At 40.9% G+C, this 21,663-nt stretch overlaps 1 protein-coding gene across 11 annotated transcripts in view; it reads right to left on the minus strand.

Moving 5' to 3' along the window:
• Positions 1-21,663, minus strand: part of ENOX1 (ecto-NOX disulfide-thiol exchanger 1) — a 380,057-nt gene that overhangs the window by 97,307 nt on the left and 261,087 nt on the right. For 10 of the 11 annotated variants that reach the window (XM_074912668.1, XM_074912637.1, XM_074912676.1 and 7 more), the window contains 3 exons: positions 9,082-9,255; positions 7,152-7,358; positions 264-497 (listed from right to left, as the gene is read on the minus strand). In XM_074912668.1, the coding sequence (XP_074768769.1) occupies positions 264-497; positions 7,152-7,358; positions 9,082-9,255 (615 nt within the window). The remainder of the gene's footprint in view (positions 1-263; positions 498-7,151; positions 7,359-9,081; positions 9,256-21,663) is intronic. The other variant, XM_074912684.1, reaches the window with a different exon arrangement.

Consider the following 21,663-nt stretch of genomic DNA (forward strand, 5'->3'; position numbering starts at 1 on the left):
ACTGAACAGAAAAAAACCCCAGTGTAGTATTCTGAAGGTTGTGTTTTAGCTGTTAAATAACAGGTAGATGAACAGACATTATACATTTCATAGCAGGTGGGTGAGTATCATTACCATTGGCATAGAAATGGCAGAGGAATGGGGGAAAGCTAACAGGGCAAGTAATGAAATACATCGGAGAGAAATCAGCTCCCCTGCTCTGACTTCTGGATGGCTCCTGCTCTTAAAGAATAATACACTGAAAAGTATCAAATGCTGCTTACCTTTCAATTTTTCAGCCAGTAAAGCAGCTTCGTGTTCAGAATAATGCATTATTGCTGGAGGAGAAGGAGGGCGCAGTCTGTCTTCTTCCATTTTGCGTCTGTGGCGTTCTTCTCTGGCCAGCATTCTTTGTTTGCATTCCCATTCATAAAAGTCATCTCTTGCCTGAGCAAAATCAACATGAAGGCGACCTGAATCCTTTTTGTCTGTGCTAGATCCTAATCTCATGCGGTAACCTGAAATCAACAAGCAGAACTAACTGTTGCAGGACTTCTTTGCTTATTTTTCTCTTTTTTTATCTCAAGTGCAGCTAAGTAAAAATGTACATTAACAGATTCCCGCATATCTATGCAGGATCTATTGATCATTGTGTTTTCACAGGAAGATAAAATGTTCATCCACACATTTTTCCTCGCAATTTTCTGCATCACCTATCAACATAGTATATGAGCTAAAAAGTTGACCCAAGCATACAAAATCTACATTTCTGTTTAGAAGTCTCTCAAAATATGTTTTTTGTTTTGTTTTGTTTTGTTTTGTTTTTAACTTGATACTCCCAACCTTTATAAGTGCAAAGGACAGCTAAATAAAATAAATTAAAAAAAACCACTAAAAAAGTATCTGGTTTGGTCTGAATGTAGAGTCCTTCTTCCCCTGATCCTGTTGGGATCATGTACAGTTTAGTGCTTTTCTCCAGCCCACCAAAGGAATTGGAAGTATGGGAAAAGGCTGAATTTTATAAAAATCATGACTACAGATGAATGAGAAAATTGTGCTACATAAATTCCTGTGCCACAAAGAGGGTGGTGGCATAACTGCATTGACACTAGATCTCAAATTTTGAGGCTTTACAATTGCAAACATTACTTCCCAGTCCCCCACTGGAAATAATCTGGCAGCAAACATAAATCACCTACAAATGAATTGAGTTCGGCATTCTTGAAAGTAATTTTAAAAGTGTGGATGGATTTATGAGACATTTGCAAGACCCCTTTCAGAACAAATAATGAAACTCGTTGTGCCTCATCTTTCGTGATGTTCTGCATATTCATAATTGTATCTTATGCTAAAGCTAGCAGACTGCAGGGGCTTTAAGTCAGGCGCTAAACAGCAGTACAACAGGGCCCTGCTCTGAACTAAACCCCTTGACTGCTGTCAGAGGACAAACAAATCATGCTAAAGCTATAAAAGGAGCTTTTCGTGACCATACTGTGGAAGAACATATGCTGGGCACCTATCTTTTTTTTTGAGTTTTATTTACAAGGCTGAAAGATACTCGCAGAACAGCTTCTCTAACTTTTAAAATGACGATTCAGAGGAAGTGTGAGAAAACACTACACAGAAAGATGCAAATGGAGCCTTCAGATGCAGGTAAAATTAATTAGTCTTCACAGGATTAGCTCTAATTTCTCCATGCCAACCCAATTCAGTAGCCTCAGAATCAGAACAGCCCAGCAGAAACTTCTCAAATCATGGGATGCTGCGGGGATGAACTCTGTGTTGAACTAGCACGTAGAAGGCTCTTCAGGAACACACATTACTACAACCACTGCATAACAACTCCAGCATCAGGAAAGGCCTGTTCAAAATGGCAGGAAAAATGGTGTTTGCTGCTTTTGAACAGCAATCCAAGAGAACGTGCCTTTCAGTCTCATGGCTTGCCTGTGGTTTGAAGAGCTTCAGCACGTCACCACCACAGTTAAAACTCAGTTTTGAACTCCTTCCAGGGACAGCAAAGCTAAGACTTTTGTAGTAGATTAAGAGTATCTTTGCAAAAATGCATATCTAGGCATACTCTGTTTTACTGCTGGAAAAACATCCTGCTGTATGAACACAACGGACTGTCTGTTCTACAGTACATATGAGACAATCACTTCAAAGTCTTTAAATATCCATATATGTAGTGATCCTTCCAAAAAAACCAATCCATGTGCCTTTTGATTTGACATTTTCCTTTCAAACAGCTTGTGGATTTCAGCTAAGTAGCCTGTTAGTGAGGAAGAGGTTTGACTTTCATTTTCCTGAAAGGAGCCCAAACCCAGGCGAAAAATTTGAGCTAAGTGTTTCAGAGGTCCTTCAAAGCCAGAAAGCATCAAAGATTTCCATGGAACTTACCAAATCTGGTCTCCAAGGTTCATGAGCTTGAGGTGAAGTGGAACTGAATATTACAAGAGAGGCAAATGAGGTGGTTGTTATTTTAAAGCCCCCTTTATTTTGCTCTGCTTTCGCTTGTCTAGAGAAGTAAACACTACTTTTTTCCCCAGAAGGCTGTTTCTGATCATATATATAGCTCTAGTCACAAGGTGTTGGAGGGAGGTGTTACAGATACACCATATTCAGTGATACATAACAGAAGAAGAGTGTGGGTAACCTTTCAGAGCTGGGCCCTGAACTAATGAAGAAACAATTATATTGTTTCATCCACAGAGGTGTAGGCACAGGGTCAGGCAAAAGAGGTCAGCAGTGCATCTACCCCGATAACCATGACAAATGTTAACCCCCCAGTCTGACTCACCAGCTGCATTCCTCAAACAGTGATTGCTCTGGGTCAAAACAGCATTATCAGCAATGTGAAAGGACACTGCCAAGGTGCCAGAACTCATGAACCTAAAATTAGATCTCCCAGCTGGGCTGTACTTTTCAGGAAGACACAATCTCTTTTCCTCTCCCCCCATCTTTTATCTCCCCTGGCAGGAGCCCATTGGGTGCAGAGTGAGAAACATGGCACCGCACAATGCAAGACTCTTGTGGACCTCAAAGCCCCACTTAATCTGAATGAAGAGCTAATGAAAGGGACTGTGTATCTACAGGTTGTGTGTGCACCAGCAAAGCTGAGTTTTTTTAAAGTGGCCCTCATATTTGAAGTAAATGGGGATAATGCAAAAAACCCCAACCACTGAACAGTGTAAACTGCAGATTAAAACCCAGTACCCTGGCAAATGGTTCCCTTTAGGTAACCAGTTTAAGTGTCTCCAAAATAACAGATTTTTGAAACTGCCCATGAATCACACAAAAAACATCTGACTGCTTTAACTCTTAAGACTGAAGGTGTTTGGCCAGTCAGGTGGTTTCTACCAGCACAGAAACAGAATAACCTGGGTCAGAAGGGATCTTGGATTTCACCTAGTCCAATCCCTTTCTCAGAGCAGGGTTAACTTCAAACTCAGATCAGGTTGCCCAGGGCCTGGCAACTTTCCCTGAAGAAAAACAGTGAACTCCTTTGGCATGGCTTCCTGCACCATCCTAAATAAGGCTCTGCAGACACTACAGGACCAATGGTATGGCCAGTGAAGAACAGACGACTTGATGGGTTCATACCCAGCAAGACACTGTGTAGCAAGGGGTTCACAACCGGCAGGTCTTATTTTGTATATGGGATCCCCAGGCACCCATCTGGGTTGGCAACTTTGAGCTGTGGGGTAGCTGGGAGGCTCGCTCTTTGGCTCCTTATTGATGTTCAAAGGTATTTGAATGTATGAGAGAACGACCTGCCATTGTCTCCCCCTCATTCATGGGCAATGAATTGCCTTCACAGACCCTTTTCCCCATCTCTCTGCTCAGGACTGCAGCAGCTAGCAGTAACTGCATGCCTGGCTTGTCATTTTTTATTTCAGTTGCACACACAATGGCAGAGGAAAAGACTTTGAGAACTTGCCAAGATCCTTACTTTAAAGGAGAAGCAACAGGAAAAATTAATGAGGGTGCTAAATAAAAATCAAACACAGTATTTCCATATCACAGTCTAGTCAGAACTGTGGCTTGACTTACCTTTGAGTGTTGCTATATTGGGGACTGGCCAATAGCTGCTCTCTAACTGGGGATCTAGAGCAGAGTGTTGATGATGATCAGCAAGAACATAAAATAAAACCAGTACACGGTACTAAATGGAAACCCAAAGGGGAAAATATCAGCACAGTAAAAATGCATACACAGGCTTTTGGGGTATAAACAGGTCTTTCTCAAGCCACATTTTTGTCCCATATTTTCAATTCTAAGGCCAACAATATTTGCAGGTGTTACTGAATTGTCAGCCACAAGAGTAAAGTATACACAGTTTGGAGAAAGAGCTTTCTCATGGGCTGGTATGTCAATTGTAGAAAGTCTTTTCTTCAGGAGATCAAAGGGGCCTAAATGAAAACCACCCCTCCTCAAGTTAACTTTTTTTATCATAGTCTTCTACCCACCTCCCAGTCTCCTTTTCATATACATTTACTTGGGAAGAGAAAGGAAAGAAAAATCAGTGATTAAACTACTTGATGGATTTTGTAATCACTTGTACTGTTCTGATGATAAGCACGGGATAAATACAAAGTTTGATGAGATTAGATGGGGTAGACAGATAAAATTGATTAGGTAGATAAAATTATCATTATATTAATGATATCAAAGGCATGACTTTCCCCTAATATAACACACACACTATATTAACCACAAATTCTGTTTGTATGTCTCTTACAGGGAAAAGAAAACGCCTTAACAATATGCTTTAGCCTCACTATTTCAGAATACATTATGTTTGCAAATGGAATAAAGACTGGTTAAAAACCACCAATATTTCTGTGCAAATAAAACATGTCCCTGCCTGATGCCAGACCTCCCTGTTCTGCAGTGGTTGAGGGACAATCAGTGCTTCTTTCATCTGCAGAGTTCAGCACCGGTGAAAAGAAGTGAAACTTGGCTGCCGTGTTCCCCTGCTTTTTTTCCTTCTCCCTATCAGCTCCACTGGTTCTTTCCCTGATCTGATCAGAGATACGCGTACAACACTTTAGAAGAAAGAAAAGCTGTGGAGGAAAAGACAGATGGGGAGGGAGGCTGCGGAGCAGACGGTAGGAGGAAGTGTAGACAGCAGTGCAACTGTGACGAAAGGAAACGGAAGAAGGAAGGATCGATCAGGAACTTGGAAATAAACTGGCAGAAAATGCAGGATGAGGAAGGATGAGGAAGGGAATTGATCATCTCCATCTTTGCTCATTTCCCTTATTCTGAATACACACTCCAGTATGTTATGAATGAGGACTCACAGGAGCACAGGCAATTTCCTATCTCTAATCATCAAATCTGGCCCTCCAGGATTTAAAACACACAAAAATAAAATAAGACTTGACTTGGAGTGAAGTAAGGGTGCAGTCAACTGCCGAGAAGCAGGAAACTGAGCCAGAGGGACACTGGCTCTGGCCCAGGGTGGCAGCCTGTACGTTTCTGAGCTTTTCTTTGCTCTCCTTCTTGCCACTATCATATACAGTAATACCAGCTCCGTTCAAACCTAGTATGCCCCTCCTCTGCTCCATTACTTGTGGAGATGGGGCTCCCTAGACACAAGATGGAAGCTGGGAAATGTGCTACTGCTTTTTATTACTGTGATGCCTGTAATCTGTTCCAGTGAACTACAGCATAATGTGAATAAACAAATAAACAGGAAGGATGGAAACTGGGAAGAGAGGATGAAGAGGGAAGAAGAAAAGAATTGAAAATAAAAAAAAAAAAAAGAGAGGAAGAAAAAAAGAGAGTGGAATGAAGATCTGGAAGAAACCTGAAAATACAGCAATATTTCAAAGAAATCTTTATATAGACCTCATAAAACTCACAATTTTCTGTATCATTTCCAACAGATATTTAAAGCAAGCAGTCAAATTAGAAAACAAAACAAAACAAAACAAAACCAAAAACCAACCAAAACACAAACCCACATATTTCAAAAGCTCTGATACTTTCTTTTCTTTCTTTTTTTCATTTTAAGAGGTAGTTGATGGTGATGTGAAAGACCACTTATTTCTAACTGTGTGAGCTTCTTATGAACACCTACAGGACACTGGAGTTATGTCCTTACTGCTAAAGAGAAGATGGTCAGGGTAGAAGCTCAAACAAGATATCCCTGATCGTTAGCTGCCTCCCAGGCTCCATTTTGGATGGTGCTAGTGGGTCCCTTCGAGGTCATCCTACACAGAATGGGTGGCCGTAAGCCAGTCTGTGTCAGCTCGTCTTGGCCAAGGAGCAGTCCTTGGCTCTTGTTTAAGAATATCTTGCATGTGAGGTGAAGGTGTTATCCTACACTTGTGGGGCAAAACAACACTCGTGGGTCTCCCCAGGACCCAGAAAGAGAGATGAACCAGCCTGTGAAGACAAATACATACAAGGGATGGGATCCAGCTCAGAAAGGTGAAGAAGGGCTCAGTTAGGAAGCCAACCCTCATACGGAGGAGCCTGTAACCTTAAGAGAACACTGACAGTCACTGAAGCCTGATATGTGAAAGCAGAAATTTTTTCATAGTTTTTCTTCTTTCTTTTTTACTTTTTTGCCTGTGAGTTAAGAGGGCTTTTTTGTCTGTTCCTTTGTTGGAAAGTAAAAGAGATTCTGAAATTTGACGCATGAGTTTCTGTGGCTTTTGTTGTCCTCAGAGGCAAGAGACGTAGCCTACAGGTGGGGCTAAGAATCTAACCCATGCAGTAGCTGAACACATGTACACATGGAAGCAGGCTTTACTCAGACTGCACTGCAAATCTATAAAAATATGCCAGTGAAATTACCAGCCTACCAGAAAATTGGCACTGGAAAACAGCAGTGTTCCTGGCCTAGTGCCCTCCTCTTTCCACAACCTGTGAGCAAAACTATATAAACCTGTGTAAATCGAAAATAAGATTGTTCTGTAGTGAATTTCAGAATCTGTTGCATTGTTGTGGGATAGCAGGAAATTGCTCCTGGGTAAGCAAAATACAAAACCATGCACAATCTTGGCAGACACAGAAATACAGAATTGCCCCTTGCCACTCCAAGCTACAGCCACTGAGCTCAAGAAAGACTTGCTGAGATAAAAGCTAAGAAAATAAGCAAACATTAGCATCACAAAATACAAATGAGAAGCAAGGAAAATCCATTAAAGAATGTGAAGTACCAGAAAGGTAAATGGCTTTATCAACCATGAACTCCTCTGCAAAACGAATGTGACAAAAATTCTTCTTGCTTTTCCGAATTGCTGTTATATCTCCACACTGCTCAAAGACTTCCTGAATAATTTCCTCCGTTGCGTTTTCTGGTAATCCTCCAACAAACACTGTTTTACACCCAGGAGGTCTCTCTCTTGTTGAAGGTGGTGGAAGATCTAAGTCAAAACAGAAATCACATTGGAAAACAAAATTTGCCTTTTGATCCATTGGCTCTATTCATTCCCCTAATCAGTTCTGGACAGCAACATAGCATGGAGGCGGGAAAGAGGGAGAAGCAAAGTAATTGAATACTGCAGAGATTGTCCAAAAAAGATTACTTGACTCTAAACTTTTTCAAGTTTTAGGTGGTGTTTCAGACATTAATTCCTGCCACTCTGGGTTGTTCTCCAGGACAGACAGTAAGGTATAAAAGGAGCTTTCTTTTCCCTGCACAGTCACACCAAAAATAGAAAATACTCTGTTTCAAAGCAGGGGAGCTTCTGCAACTGATTTGACCCCAAGCACAGATCTCAAGCACTGGTGCAGTATGTTCAAAAGCCTGAACTTTACCATCTCTGGCTTGTACCTGTCACTCGCCACACTCGCCAAGTGTGTGGGCCCTCTGCAAGCAAGTCCATGCTGCATACACCCTGGGCACTTGGGCTCGACACCTTTCCCTGGTCTTAGCATAGTTTCATTTCTGTCTCAGAGTACAGGAACACAGCAAACAAAAAAACAAAGTGGGAAGCACGATGAAGTGACAGCATGATGAAAATGCTCTGCTGGTTATCTGTTTTGTCTTGTTGCCAGATAATGGAGCGGACGCCAGCACACAGGAAGGATAACCTCGCTGTTTACAAGTGCTCATGAGGTGGAGTGGCTAGAAATGTTATTTTTATGTATACAGAATATACACACAAATCAGGAAACTATTAAATTTTTGAAGGCTGTATAAAAAATATACTCTGTCATAACACTTCACCTTGTTTATATGTAGATTGCTAGAGCATTTCTCTAAAAGTAATTCTCTAAGAAGGAATCTGATTGGTATGATTTAGGTTTTTGGCCCTTTAACACAGTAAATGGGGTTACAACCTTAAAATATATATACATATTCAAATACACGGCCAGATTGATTAAACCATGATCTGGATACACTGCAAATCCAGAGCACCAGACTATTTGCTTAATTTTCTTATTTGTCTTCACAGTGATAGTGAAAGCTGCTGGTCTGATGGCTCTGAAACTAAACTCCTGGGGTTAACATACACAAAATCAGGCTTTGTGCCTGAGCTGGTGGCTCAGTGGGAAGAATCTTCCATTTGCACCAAGTCCCATAAGGGGCAGAAGGAAGTCTGGTCCCTTCTCTCAAAGAGAAGGAATTAATCTGCCATGCTGCCCTTCAAAAAATGGCAAGACAGGAGCTGTAGTCCCCCTTTTGCTCCATCTCCTCCAGGGAGGGACCGGAGCTAGTCAGCATTTGGGTGCAAGGTGCTGTGTTCAGGGGCACAAGACCAGATTGGTCCCATGTAACTGGGGGCACCTGAAGGGGAGCACGGCGATGGTCAGTATTGTATGTATAATCGATATATTTTGTGACCTTCTGATCTACAGGAAAGACAGATTTCTACTATGAGAAGTGTGGATCTTCAGGCTCTGTTAGCTTTGTTTAAGTAATTTTTTCTTTTTGTGTACAACTTGTATAGGTGTTTTTACACAACCTTACAGAGGTGAATACATAAGCTCTGATACCATACCATGCTTTACACACAGAGTAGACTTTAGAAGGAAACACCATACTTGCCTACACTCTATTTAAAACCTATAATTTTTATTAGATGAAAAATATTTCATGCAATATATCTAGGAAAATAACATTCTTTCATCAGATCCACTTACTTGGGTTTGGAGGGAAGAGCGTGCAGCTTTTGCAGTGAATTATTTCTTTGACTACAGGCACATCTGTTGGTGGTGGTGGTGGCACTAACCCCATGCCAGGTATCATTGGGTTAATCGGAGTGATTCCAGTCATCATGCTAAGGCTTGGATCAAAGCCTGGTACACAGATTGAATCTGTAAATATATAACATAAAATCCTGGCTTATAAATCTTGAAACTACTTGTTACTATTTTCTTGCACAGACAGTTTTGCTTTAGGCTTTTTTTTCCCCCCAAGCTTCATTGTTAAAAAAAGAAGGGAAAAGGAAAAATGGAAGAAGGGAAAAGGCAGAGCAATAGGGACAAGAGAAGAAGAGGGAGATGAATTTTCAGTGAAAAAAAATGAACTATGCATAAAGAAGGGAATGTTACATAATTTGAAATATTAATATGACTGAGTAAAGCACAGCACATTAAAGCATAAAACCATACACAATGAATATCTGTTATTATCTAGGAATGCAATTTTCTGTTTCATAATGCTACTGTGGTGTTTACATTCCCTTCTGACCAGAGCATACAAAGAATATAATTTAACATCGATATGCCTTCTCCATCTAATTGTCAGACAGATTTATTACAACATAGACTTCTCATATAAGTGACCCTGATTTACAAATAGTAGAGAAAGATCCATATCTGGCTGTTTTATAGAAGTGTAGTTAGCCAAGACTTCTAACCATTTCACCCTGGAATATGAAGTTTCAGCTGTGCAGAATGGGGTCTTTTTGAACCTTGGAATGAATTTCTTCTTGTCCTGTTATTTAATAGGATTAGTACATACTCTTCAACACATGTATTATTAAAATATACTACTACAGCCCATAAAGTAAAATGCATATTTGGCAAACGTTACTCTTTTTCCTTCCTGATCTCTTTGCCAAGACTTCCATACATATTATTTAAAGCTGAAAGATTTACTGGGGAGCACCAGTGCTGTAACACCAAGAATTGTAATAAGCAGATGTTTCAGATGAACTGAGAGCCAACTTCTGAAATTTGCTTTCGTTAAAAACAAGGCTTTGGGCTTCTTGAGGCATAATGAATAAAATATTTTGAGAGACCGAACTTTTTGTTGGCATAACACTGCTGCTATTTGGCATCATTAATTATTTAAAAGAATAGAGTTACTTTGGTGTTCCATGGGTTTTCTGCTGAGCTTCCTGACTAGCAATTCAAAACTATCTAATGATACATGTAAACACGAGGTATGGTAGCTTGGGAGCTTGTTTATTTTGAAGAAGCAAAGAGGGAGACAACTTCTTCTCTAGTATTTTTATACATGTATATATAAATATTTAGGAAATTTGAGCTACATTTGCTACAAGACAGCATGATCAATGAAACATGACCAGGGAGGCCTATTTCTTCATCTTAAATCTGCTGCTGAGAAGCCATGTAATCCTGGGTCAGCCCAATGACCTTTCTATATCTTAATTTCTGCATCTGCAAAACAGGTACAATAATACTCATTTACGGGGGAGGATTATCTCACATTTTTATAGCACTTTGCAGGTGTAAAGCACTCTGTGGGGGCTGAAAGTTAGCATTATTATTCCTGTGAAACATCCATAATCATCTTTGTTGGGAAAGAAAACTGAGGATTGAGAACCTCTACTCCAATAGAGCTCATATCTATCTCGGCTGCACACTCCCTGCTCTCCACGCTCTGACTGTGAGCCTTCAACACTTTCAGACAGCTCTGTACAACAAGCGTAGCAAGCGCATAGCAAGCAAGGATTTGCTTTAGGCTTACTGAAGACCAGTATTAATGAAAACTCATGATATTACATTACTTTCTTTTAATAAGTGGGCTTATGAAAAAGGATTTTCTTTGGTTGTGATGCTTTTCTTTCAATATCCATGTATATGCATTGCTTTTCAGATTCAGCTTTGAAACTTGGAGCCTGTCATTTATTCCATGGGATGCAGTGGTGGCCTTATTAAATATTCATGGCTAGTGAATGCTGGGAGATAAAGTCAGAGGTGAAAGGGCAACATACAATTCAAAGAAGACCTTAGGCTATGCTAATTTACTTGACCTCATCTTTAAAAGTCAGACTTTTGACAGTCACAGCAGGCCATCCAGTGCAGCGCTATCCTGCTGCGGGTGGAAGTCCATCATTACCACTCGCTGCTAAAGCGGCCTGCAGAGCTCCGCCATAGCACTCCACACACTGTGTCATACTGGTCCTCTCCTAGGATCAGGGAAAACTGGCACTGGAAAGATGCCAAGCAAGCATCTCGTCCATCCCTCTGTATGTAGGGTCAGTTACAGTCCTAGCCAGATAAGAAATTTCATATTAAATCCAATATCCATAGTAGAGGCACAGCATTCTGAGGCAAGTATGGAGCAGGTGGAAATGTACAAGAGGACGGACAGATGGGCAAGTTCTCCCTGTCCCTTATGCATCTTCCAGGCCCCACATGGCAGCCAAGGAGAAACATCATCATCTGGCAAATACTACCACAAGTTGAATTTAACCATTGCTGTTCTCTCTTTAAGACAATTACTACATACATTTCATCTTCTCTACAGGAGCAGCGAACTGAAACAACAGCAAACTCTGCCCAAATCAGACACATGCTCTCACCCAAAGCAAAGATGGCAGGTTTCAATAAGGTACAGTTTTCTGAATATTCCTTTGGCAGATACAGAGAAAAACGAACCTAAGGGAGATGGCAACAAGGAAATTCATGTCCACAAACACTGCAAGCATGGCATTGAAAGGGAACTGGGAGGGAGATCTTTTAGGTTGCATGCCAATAAAAAGTTTGTGATTTAAGTGGAAGAATATTATTTGCCATTAATTTCTGCCACATCCAAGGAAATGTGACTTTGTAAGCAACTTCGTCTGTGTTAAATAAGTACATGGCTTTGTCATCAGTTTCTTTTACCACTGGAATCAATCTACAAGAGCACAAGCAGAGTGCTGGGGACCAACACTCATGAAACATCCTTCTAGGTGGGCTGGGACTCCATGCCTCCAGAAGGTGACTGTGCTGAGGTATACTGAAGAGGACTCAGTCAATAACTCTTGAAATCTAATTCCATATCTTCCAGACACTAATCTAAACCCCACTAAGGTCAATAGCAAGACTACTGAAGGCATGAACAGCTTTCTAACCAGGACCAGGTTTACTTTCTCTGTCCTCTTGAATAAGTTGTTTCAGTTTCCCAAAATGTATAAATCGAGAATGAAATGTTTTCATATATCACATGAGCACTAAGAGGATGCGCAGGTACCATTTGCAGAGAATCCTGGAAATGAAAATCATTCTCTGGATACTAAAAAACTATTATTATGCATTGCAGTGATGGAAAATTCAGCTAGATTTCTGAACAGTGAAGATCTTCAGATCCTCAAAGAGAATGGTGGCACATGCCTCTACAGAGAAGCTGATGCATGCCACCTGTATATTGCTGACAAACCATGAAGAGACCCTCCAGATGGGATGTCCAAAGGAAATACTGGTCTGGACTCTGTGGTGCAGAGAGAAAGGAACTGATAAAGTCACTGGAAAGGAAAGTCAATAAATTTGCCACATCTGTGATAGGATCCAGAAAAATCCCAAGTTTAACTATATTAATGCTACCGAGTGGTGCAATAATAGAAGTTGGATATATAGCTCTTGTCTAGGGACAGGAGATGATCATTCATCAGCACCACCACTGCAGTCTGCTCCACATCCTGGCATAATGACCATTTGGAGCAGGACTAGGACACCCGAGATAGAGCCAGAGACAACTCCTGTTGAACTTACTGGTAAGTTTGTTGGTCTTCAGAATTAAAGATACTGATAGAGTTATGCAGGATTACAAAAAATGGGAATCAACCCTGCCCACATATGTTTTTTTAACAGATCCATTTGGATATATGAATATTATGATATTGTAGACATGAATATGCTGCACTAAATACATAGATACATTAAATTTCTATACTACACATCTGAAGAGTTAAACAAGTAATATTTTATGCTTCCATTTTTTAAGGGATCTATACATATATTTATGCAGATAGGTAAGGGTTTATGATGTCTTGGAATCATAAAAACTAAGTTGGCAGAAGAGAGAAAGTCTACATTTGAAAAATTATAATATATAATTACTAAATGAAATCATTAAAATGCAAAGTCATCAGAGATGATGAAGAACTTTAAGCATGGAAAAGCACACATTGTTCAAGTTAGAATCCCTGTGGATACTGTATATAAGGCTTGAATATCCACACATTTGTACAAGAAAGTAAAAGCATTGAACATCAATATTTTCAAGTCTATGTTCTGCCTAAATTTGTCAAAATGAGTTAATTCCTGTTTCATCTAATAAGAAATTGGCATGGTGGAGAACAATGAAAACCTCTGAAGAACCAATATCTGGAATTGGCAGTCAGAGATGCAAGAAGTCTTGAACAATTGGAATAATTTTTGAAGCTCCTTTCTCTTTAAAGCAGAATATAGGAAGAACAAAACATATCACATGAAATCTTTGAGTCTGGAAAAAAAAAAATCCCTTTAAGGATAACTATATTATAACATAGAATGTAGTGTAAAACAATTGCTTTTATTAGTCTCCATTTAGGGAGTGCAGGAGTAACTTTGTCATCCATAAAAATAGCCACACAATCTTGGAGAAGCATCCTCCTTTCCTTCTTTGGCAACAGTCGCTGTCTGAATCACCTTGTGTTTTTGCTACATTATGGCTCTGCCCAAATAACATGGATGCATACTCCTGCCAAATGTGCTTCTGGGGATTGCACTCCATCACCAATACTAATTTGCCACCACATTTCCACCAGCCCTTACCAGAAGTTACATATCTGCTCAATATTGTTTTTTAAGGCTATAATCCCCTATATGATTCTCAGTATTAGCCCTTGGATGTGTCGTTTGTTTTGCCTGCAACTGCCAGTTGTTTCTGTGGTGTTTTCTGACAGCTGCCAAGTTGTATTTCTGTTGGATGCATAAGAACACCCATGTGTGCAAGCACGGATTTGTTTGTGTGCTCCTACTTGCATGCATGGAAAGTTTCCACCATGGACATTGTCAGCCACATGGCTCAGACCTACTGATTGAATGGAGGCAGAGAGGCGGTCTGTGCTGAAAACAACAATACGTGTGCAAAATAGCTAACCAAAATGAAAAACATTGCAAGGGTCCCCTTGGCTTGGAAGTGATGGTTTTACACCTAAGAAAAAAAGTCTATCTTTTGTTAGAGTTGAAAGATAAAAATAGCCTAGTTCCAGGCAGCAGCTGGTAACAAATGTAGTATGATGCTTGTTAAACTGGTTTCTGTGGAAAAAAAAAAAAGAAAAGCTTTTGGAGACTAGAGATTTGATCGTGTGTTTCAGAAACACCATTGCTGAGTATTTTGAGACTGAACATAGAGTTGATCTCTAAAAGTTGAGATTTAAGTTTTCCTGAAAAAGGGCAAATCTAATATAGTGTCTGCCTCCCTTAAAACAAATATATATACACATCTATATGTGTGTATATGTATTACTTGGCAGTAGCAAAGAAAGAGTAGCTTTTTTCTTTTTTCTCTGAAAAGAAGAAATAACCTTATTAGAATAAGAAAAAGGTTGTTATTCTAAAAACTTCTTGTATTTTTATCTAAAATTCTCCCTCAAAACTATACAGTCTGCTAGTGTCTTTATCATCATGTCAGCCTCCTTTTTTCTGCAATTAAGAATGAATATTCAGCTGCAAGCTGAATACCAAGGTTGGATCACTGTTTTCCCTGGACATTCAAATCTTACCATCTTCTGGGCTTCAGGAAGCTTTTGGTGGATGTCACTCATTTGGTCAGTATTACAGGGTTTCTCTCAATGTAACAAGCCTTTCTCACTGGAAAAAAATAAGACAAAAGTGGGAGTGGCAGTAGGGCACCAGATCACTGATATCCCAAGGAGATGTGTCAATTTAATTTGGTGATGATCCAGTTGGAAGAACCCAGTTGTGGAGCACAGCTAGCAGCCCCAAAGTGCCAGATCTCAGAATGCAGAAGTGTGACAGTCACTGGCATCTTCCATTTCCTTGTCCAGTTTAGAAGTCATTAAAGTTCTAGACTTCTCTGTTTCTAAAATAGATGTTATATTGTCTGGTAAACTTCCAGACACATTACAATAAACAGACACACAGGGAAAAAGTCTGTCAGCTCTTCAATTTGACCAGCATAGCCACTATCATCCTGCCTCAGAACAAGGACTGCGGCCAGTAGCGGATGCCCAGGGAATCAGAATAAGAAATAGGCAGGTAAAGAGCAAACTATTTTTAGCTCGAATACACTTAGTGCTTACATACTGCTAGTGGTAGAGATCACAACAATCTTTTCTAGCAGGCACCTATTCCACATGACTTGTTTTATACCTTTTCACTAAATCCCGCTGCGCACCTATTTATATTTTAAATCTGTTGGAACCTGTTTAAATCTCTGGCTTTCACAGTGTGCTGATATTAGGGTAGTAATAGAGTGGGGAAATGTGCTGCCTTTGCTTTGCTAGAACAAGTATTTGGCAGTTCCAGGCACACCTTCTAGTTCTTTCACCCTGAGAAATCATAAATAGCTGTTCCTTATTCGCCTTATCCATAAGATTACAGATTTTATTTCTGCTTTTATATTTTCCCATATGTTTGGCTCAGGATCTTTGTCTCCGAAGAGCTGCTACAAAGGAATATGTATATGAAACTTCAACTGTGGCCCTTTTTAAAATCCTGAGAAGGTAACTGCATGGGCAGAGATGTCTTTGTAGGTGCTCATCTAGCCCTGAATTTTTGAAGAACTAAACATTAAAGACACGGGCAGATGCCCTTAAGTAAGCTCTGCGTGAACCCCATTGATGAAGCCCCATGTGGGCATAGGACTTTTGCAGGAACAGGGGTAAGGCACGTACCATCAACGTGCATGCATGTGTGCGAGTGAGCATGTGTGCGCCTGCGTGTGTATATTTGGAGTGGAAAAGAGTGAATGAAGGAGGGTCAGGAAATCACCTCCTCGACCTCCAGCTTTCTCTGTTGGCTGCGGGATCTGTCTTAACACCATTCAGCAAGAGCTATATTCTGTGAAACAGAGCCTGGACTGTAACTAAAACAAGTCTCTAAGGGAATTTTGACAAAAATGGGGGATGAGAGGAATCCAGATGAATGTTTCTCATTAATAATCAACTAAGTAATAATTTATATGAACTCTACAGTGTCTGCCAGACCCACTCCATAAACAAAGCCCTTATAGCATCATCAAAACACTTGCCACTTGAAAATTACTTCTATGAGACATATATCACTGACAAAGCTTTAGGGCTGTATTATTGTACTTTTGCTTTTTTAAAGAAAGCGCTGTGTCTGCACAGAGGAATAGCAGACAATTCCAAAGCTTTAGATGCTGTTCCTCAGAGCTGGCTATGCTGTAACTGAAAATACTAAAAGCAAATCTGGCCTCCTCTTGATCCCTGCCCACAAAATCACACAGCAAACACTATATTTAGAGCAATACACATGACAAAGACTAAATTAAAGAAAACCACCTTCTCTTTTTACAAGCAAATCATGGGGTGGATCACTCCTGGTTCATCTTTTATTGCCGCAGCACTTGGCACAACAGGACCCCAATTTTGTTCAGACCTTCTAATGCAATGCAAATAATAGGAGAGAATAGCAAATAATAATAATACAACAAAGTGTTATCAAAATAGATGCCACTCTCCTCCTAAGATGCAACTTCAACGCTGTTGTGTAAAGAAAGGTACCGTTTCATTATAATGTTATTTCTATCATTCCTTTTGCTTATTGATAGCCATAAGTGCCACTTTGACCTCAAAGGGATTTTGGACACTACCTGTCCATGGTGAATCTATTTAGTTTCCCCTTAGAACAGCTCTGCAAAGAAGTACCTGACAGGCAAGCCTGAGAATGAGCTGGAAAACTCAGAACTTGATGTTTGAGGGAGTCTGATGACGCTTTGTCAGATTTTCACGGCTGACAGCTGCATATGTAAGAAGCTAAGTCAGAAAAAAATGGACTAATCTTAGTCTCCATCCACAATCAGCTGCTTTTCCATGTGTGAAACCCCATTGCCATTGTAGCGGAAACTTGTGGAGGTGAAAACTGAAGGGGGAAAAGCAGAAAAATATGAAAGAAGGGAAAAGGTAAAAAGAAAAATAAAAAGTAATACAGGGAAGGAGGTGAAGGAGAGGGAAAGATGAACAGAAAACATTGTTGTCTGGAACTTCTGTCTCGTGGGTCCATGATCTATCCACATACTGTTCTGACCAGTGCCAGAATTTTGAAGGATTCATGAGTTTATAGCACCTCATGATGTCCAGAGTGCTGACCTTCCCAGTGTCCGTGCTGCTTAAGAATCACTCCATGCAGTAGGAACAACGGGCTTCTTCCATCTATTCATCAATAAATCACTTCCCCATATGGGGTCAGTCACAAGTTCATTGTGAAGAAAATAACAAAACTGCAAATTCTGCACACTGCCACCTGATCCTCAGTTAATAGCTTCAAAGCTGGTTTGTAAAAATATGGAACTGGCCAATATGCAAGATCGCTTACACAATGTAAAATGTGCACAGCTGTTATTCCCTGACTTTCAAAAGTCATTGTGCACTTGCTATATGCTGCTTGGGATAACCCTCTCCAGTTTTGGACTTCTTCACTCCATTTCTCCAGTTTTGGACTCATCACGGTGAGCTGTTCAGTAAGGCTAGCCTTAGTCAAACAAAGACTCTCTAAGCTCCCTCCAACAGAACCTCTTCATAAAGTAAAACTTTGCTATGTTCCTTGAAAATGAGATCACCTTTTACCTCAGAGCTCTAGAAGATGAGAAAAGAAGTAAATAAAACATGATTATATGGCTTAGGAACTGTTAATGGATTTTTCTTTTCTCGTTATCTAGGAAAGTGCTGCATTTCAGAAATTTAAGAGGCATTTGTATGGGCAAAAAAAGAAAAAAAGTTTATTGGAAGATATAAGGACCTAAGTAGATGTAAATGATTACTGAAAAGAAGTCGGAGAAATAGGAAAAATATCAATTCTCAAGCTAGGCTAATACTGAAATATAATCCTTGTAACAGATGAAACAAAAAGCCTCTAATGTGCAAAAGATGGTAAGATACCATCTTCTGGATATTAATGTGACCTCAGAGAAAATGGGGGAAAAAAAATGAAACTCGGACATTTCAGTGGACATTTCCCAAATGAAAACAAAAGAGACTAATTTTTCTCATGAATCATGAAAGAAGTTCTGGCTATTAACTGGAGTTACCATGTGTATCCTTAAACTAGAATGCATAAAAACACTCTCCTTGCCTTTCCAGGGTCAGAGGAGTAAGAACAACCTTGCCAAAAGTAAAAAGTCATACAGTACAGAAAGGTGTATCACCTGCATGGGAAAGTTCTTGGGGAAACACAAGACAAACTGGGCTGAAAGACCCCTTCTAGCCCTCTAGTCCAGAAACCTGCCTCTAAACCAGCAAATCCCTAATTTTTTCTAGTACTAGAATCTGACAATCCTAAAGTGAAACTTCCATAGAATCATAAAATAGTTTGGCTTGGAAGGGACCTTAAAGATCACCCAGTTCCAACCCCCCTGTCACAGGCAGGGACACCTTCCACTAGCCCAGGTTGCTCAAAGCCCCGTCCAACCTGGCCTTGAACACTGCCAGGGAGGGGGCAGCCACAGCTGCTCTGGGCAACCTGTGCCAGGGCCTCACCAACCTCACAGTGAAGTCCTTGTATCTAATCTAAATATACTCTCTTTTAGTTTAAAACCACTACCCCTTCTCCTGTTACTACATGTCCTTGTAAAAAGTCCCTCTCCATCTTTCTTGTAGGCCACCTTTAAGTACCAGAAGGCTGCTATAAGGTCTTTGTAGAGCCTTCTCTTCTCCAGGATGAACAACCCCCACTCTCTGAGACTGTCTTCACAGGAGAGGTGCTCCAGCCCTCTGATCATCTTTGTGGCTGGCCCTCCTCTGAACGCACTCCCACAGGTCCATGTCCTTCTTATGCTGGGGGACCCAGAGCTGGACACAGCATTCCAGGTGGGGTTTCACACAAGCAGAGTAGAGGGGGAGAATCACCTCCCTCAGTCTGCTGGTCACGATTCTCTTGCTGCAGCCCAGGATACAGTTGGCTTTCTGTTTGTAAGCACACATTGCCAGGTCATGTTGAGCTTCTCATCAACCACCACTCTTCTCCGCAGGGCTGCTCTCAATCCATTCTCCATCCAGTCTGTATTTGTGCTTGGGATTGCCTTGACCCATGAGCAGGACCTTGCACTTAGCCTTGGTGAAATTCATGAGGTTTGCACGGGCCCATCTCTCAAGTCTGTCAAGGTCCCTCTGGATGGAACATCCCTTCCCTCCAGCACGTCAACTGCATCACACTGGTTGGTGTCATAAGCAAGTTTACTGAGGATGCACTCCATCCCACTGTCCATGTCACCAACAAAGATGTTAAACAGCGCCGATGCCAATACCAGGCCCTGAGGAACACCACTCATCACTGGTCTCCACTTGGACATCGAGCCATTGACCACAACTCTTTGAGTGAAACCATCCAGCCAATTCCTCTTCCACTGAGTGGTCCATCCATCAAATCCATGTCTCTCCAATTAAGAGACAAGAATGTCATGTGGGACAGTGTCAAATGCTTTGTACAAGTCCAGGTAGATGATGTCAATTCCTCTTCCCTTATCCACCAATGCTGTAATCTCATTGCAAAAGGCACCAAATTTGTCAGGCAAGATTTGCCCTTAGTGAAGCCATGTTGGCTGTCACTAATTGCCTCCTTATTTTCCATGTGCCTTAGCATAGTTTCCAGGCGGATCTGCTCCATGATCTAGCCAGGTACAAAGGTGAGATTGACTGGCCTGTAGTTCCATGGGTCTTCCTTTTTTTTCCTTTTTAAAAATAGGTATTGTATTTCACCTTTTCCAATCACTGGGAACTTCATCAGACTGACATGACTTCTCAAATATGATGGATAGTGGCTTAGGCCCTTCATCTACCAGTTCCCTCAGGACCCACAGATGCATTTCATTAGGTCACATGGATTTATGCACCTTCAGGTTCCTTAGATGGCCTCAAACCTGATCTTCTCCTACAGTGGGTGGTTCTTCATTCTCCCAATCCCTGTGTTTGCCTTCTGTGGCTTGGGTGGTGTGGCTGGAGCACTTGCCAGTGAAGTCTGAAGCAAAAACGTAATTGGGTACCTCAGCTTTCTCTATGTCCTGGGTAACCAGGTATCCTGTTTCCTTCCAGAGAGGGCCCAAATTTTCCTTAGTCTTTCTTTTATCACCAATGTACATATACGGGGTTTTTTAGCTTTTCTTGATGCCCTTGATGTCCCTGCCAGATTTAATTTTATCAGGATTTTGGATTTCCTAATCTGATCCCTGGATGCTTGGACAATTTCTCTGTATTCCTCCCAGGCTAATTGTCCTTGCTTCCACCCTCTGTAGGCTTCCTTTTTGTGTCTGAGTTTGTCCAGGCACTTCTTGTTCATCCATGCAGGCCTCCTGGCATTTTTCACTGACTTCCTCTTTGTTGGGATGCATCGATCCTCAGCTTGGAGGAGGTGATCCTTGAATATTAACCAGCTTTCTTGGGCCCCTCTTCCCTCCAGGGATTTATCCCATGCTACTCTGCCAAGCAGATCTCTGAAGAGGCCAAAGTCTGCTCTCCTGAAGCCCAGGGTAGTGAGTTTGCTGTGTGCCCTCCTCGCTGCCCTAAGGGTATTGAACTCCACCATTTCATGGTCACTGCAGCCAAGGCTGCCCTTGAGCCTCACATTCCCCAACAGACCCTCCTTGTTGTTGAGAACAAGGTCCAGCCCAGCACCTCTCCTTGTTGGCTCCTCTATCACTTGGAGAAGTTATCATCCACCCGTTTCAGGAACCTCATGGATTGCTTATGCCCTGCTGTGTTGCCCCTCCAACAGATATCGAGGTGGCTGAAGTATCCCATGAGGACCATGATCTCCCAATCATCTCCAACACTCTACTGCTCAGGGGCTTCCTAAACCAGAGGAAGTTCAGTGTCTACTTCAGGGGTTTTTTTTGGCTGAGAATATCAACGAGTTTTACTGCATGGGATGTATTTCTCTTGGTGTCATCAATGAAGGTGACAGAAAGTCATCCTGTGAAATCAGATGGAAAGTGTTTAGTGATGATATTTCAAACTTTTAAACAAGTTTCTACATGCATACAAAATTCTACATGCATCCTTTTCCTTTAAAAGCCTCAGCAAACAGGCAGAGGAAAGACTTAAACTATACTGTTAAATGATTGTTCCTGATACAATTTTCCTAGTTTCTTTCATGATAAATCATTTAAGTAGCTGAGTCCAAATTCCTAAAACCATTATATATTTAACCCACAGAGTACGGGAAAGAGGAAAGGTATGCTAGATGTAGTAAAAATTTGCTGTCTATAAATGAATGCAGTAAGAAGTCTTGATATTTTGTATTATCCTTTACTAGAACTCTATGACCTTCATATAGTCTATCACTGTATTGTAGGACAATATTTGAATG

This window comes from Athene noctua, chromosome 1 (assembly GCF_965140245.1).
Source record: "Athene noctua chromosome 1, bAthNoc1.hap1.1, whole genome shotgun sequence".
Lineage (NCBI taxonomy): Eukaryota > Metazoa > Chordata > Aves > Strigiformes > Strigidae > Athene > Athene noctua.